Source organism: Phragmites australis, chromosome 10, assembly GCF_958298935.1.
Source record: "Phragmites australis chromosome 10, lpPhrAust1.1, whole genome shotgun sequence".
NCBI lineage: Eukaryota > Viridiplantae > Streptophyta > Magnoliopsida > Poales > Poaceae > Phragmites > Phragmites australis.
In genome coordinates, this window is record NC_084930.1 from 7404526 (window position 1) to 7406431 (window position 1906).

The 1906-nt window shown below is 42.3% G+C and overlaps 1 protein-coding gene across 1 annotated transcript; it reads left to right on the plus strand.

Annotated features, from left to right (window-relative positions):
- The first annotated feature begins 576 nt into the window (after positions 1 to 576).
- Positions 577 to 1580, plus strand: LOC133931274 (hydrophobic protein LTI6A-like). The gene is made up of 2 exons (XM_062378125.1): positions 577 to 847; positions 947 to 1580. Exons 1-2 carry the CDS (start codon positions 755 to 757, stop codon positions 1082 to 1084), a joined length of 231 nt encoding a protein of 76 aa, XP_062234109.1. The 5' UTR covers positions 577 to 754; the 3' UTR covers positions 1085 to 1580.
- Positions 1581 to 1906: the final 326 nt, after the last annotated feature.

Sequence of the window (1906 nt, forward strand, 5' to 3'; positions counted from 1 at the left end):
AAAAATCACAATATTCTTTCTCATATGATTAATTTTTAAAATTATTTTTAGCTAGTGAAAAAGTAAGTTTATTTATAATATTTTATTTATATACATTTTTATCATACTATATAGTGCATTCAACATCTCCCTATTCAATCAATCAAACAGAATCTTATACAAATCATTCTATTTCATACAACCAACCAAACACATTCTTATACCATTCTATACATCCAAACAAATAACCTACTTATACCACCTTATCCAGCACTGTCCCGTTTAGCACCATCACATACTATTCAACTTCATTTAACCAACCAAACCCTACATAAGTAATCCCTCCCGTCCAAAATAAATATAGTTTTGATATCAATATAGTCTCTAAAATACAACTTTAACTATTTTTTTATTATAATATATTGATAAAACATAGTAAAAATATACTATTATAAAGTAATTTTTGAGACAAATATATCTATGTTATTTTTAAATATTCAAACTTAATAAAAATAATAATTTATAATTAAAATTTAAAAGAATTAACTGTATCTATACCCATTTGAAATGGAGGAAGTAACACGACTCTCACTTGAGTCATGGTCTCTGTAGACTTGTGAAATGTAGCATCGGCATCTTCCCCGGCAGGCAGCGTCCGATTCCGCATTATTCCCCTCGGCCCCCTGGCCGTGGTTGGTACAAAGAAGACCCCGGCCAGCCCACACCAAACCTCGCACGCGAGCTCGGTTCCAGCCTTGTAAGTCGAACGGGCAGGATGAGCTCCGGCGGCTGCTCGACGTGCCTCGAGGTCATCTTCGCCGTCGTCCTCCCGCCGCTCGGCGTCTTCTTCCGCTACGGCTGCTGCAGCGTAAGAGCCCACCTCCGCACACCATGCACGCATTTGAGATGGACGACACGGCTGGTCGCTGCTTAATTATCTCTTGTGCCGCTGTTCCTTAACTTACAGCCGGAGTTCTTCATCTCCCTGGTGCTGACGGTCCTCGGCTACGTCCCCGGCATCATCTACTCCCTCTGGGTCATCCTCCGGACGCCGCCGGAGCCGCCGGGCATCGACGGGGACCGGCCGTACGACATGCTCGCCTGACGCGCTTGTACATCTCGATTGCCCCCTCCAGCTCGGTACTCTGGCTCGGGAACACGTAGTCTATACAAACACGCTGCTGTAGTTGCTGTACTTCGTCGCGATTTCTGATGAGCTGTAGGTAGGAGGTAGTTGTTCAGAACACCATTGATTGCATTTTTTCTCTCTTTTTTTTGCGTCTTTGCTCTTTCCAAATGATTGATTGCTTGGATTGGTGGCATGCTGTGTAATTGGTATAGTTCGGTTGCTAATTCTTTGAGGTATGAATCTGTCGACAGCAAAGGAGCTGGTAGTCCATTTGTCGATAATGCAACAGTTGCTAATTGGCAACTGATAAGATGCATCGATGTATTCGTGTACAAACCTGGATTATAAAAATGCAGTTGGAAAAGAAATTTACGGAGTTATGAAGTTACAAATTCAGCTTCCAATTTCTGAGTCTAGTGTGCAGTTTCTTAGCTTTTCTTTCAGGTGTTGACTGTTGAGTTGCTGACTTTTACGAGTTCAGACTTCTTCTTTTAACTTACGAGTTCAGACTTCAGAGTTCTAGCCACGTACGGTTGTAAAATACATAAGCCATGTACTACACAAATAGTGCTAGGAAATTGGCTTATGCCTGGACTTAATGTGCCTGATCAGTATTATTGAGGAACTGTTGCAGAGCATAAGCCTTCTTGAAAAAGAGACAGAAGACTGAAGAATACTCTGCACAGAAATGCATCAGAAAATATCATAGACTGCATGGTAGATGGAAGGTGGCAGTAGGTCGGGTCGGGTTGGGGCCCACGGGTTTCAGACCTGACAAGAGCAGGTTCGGGTGTACCC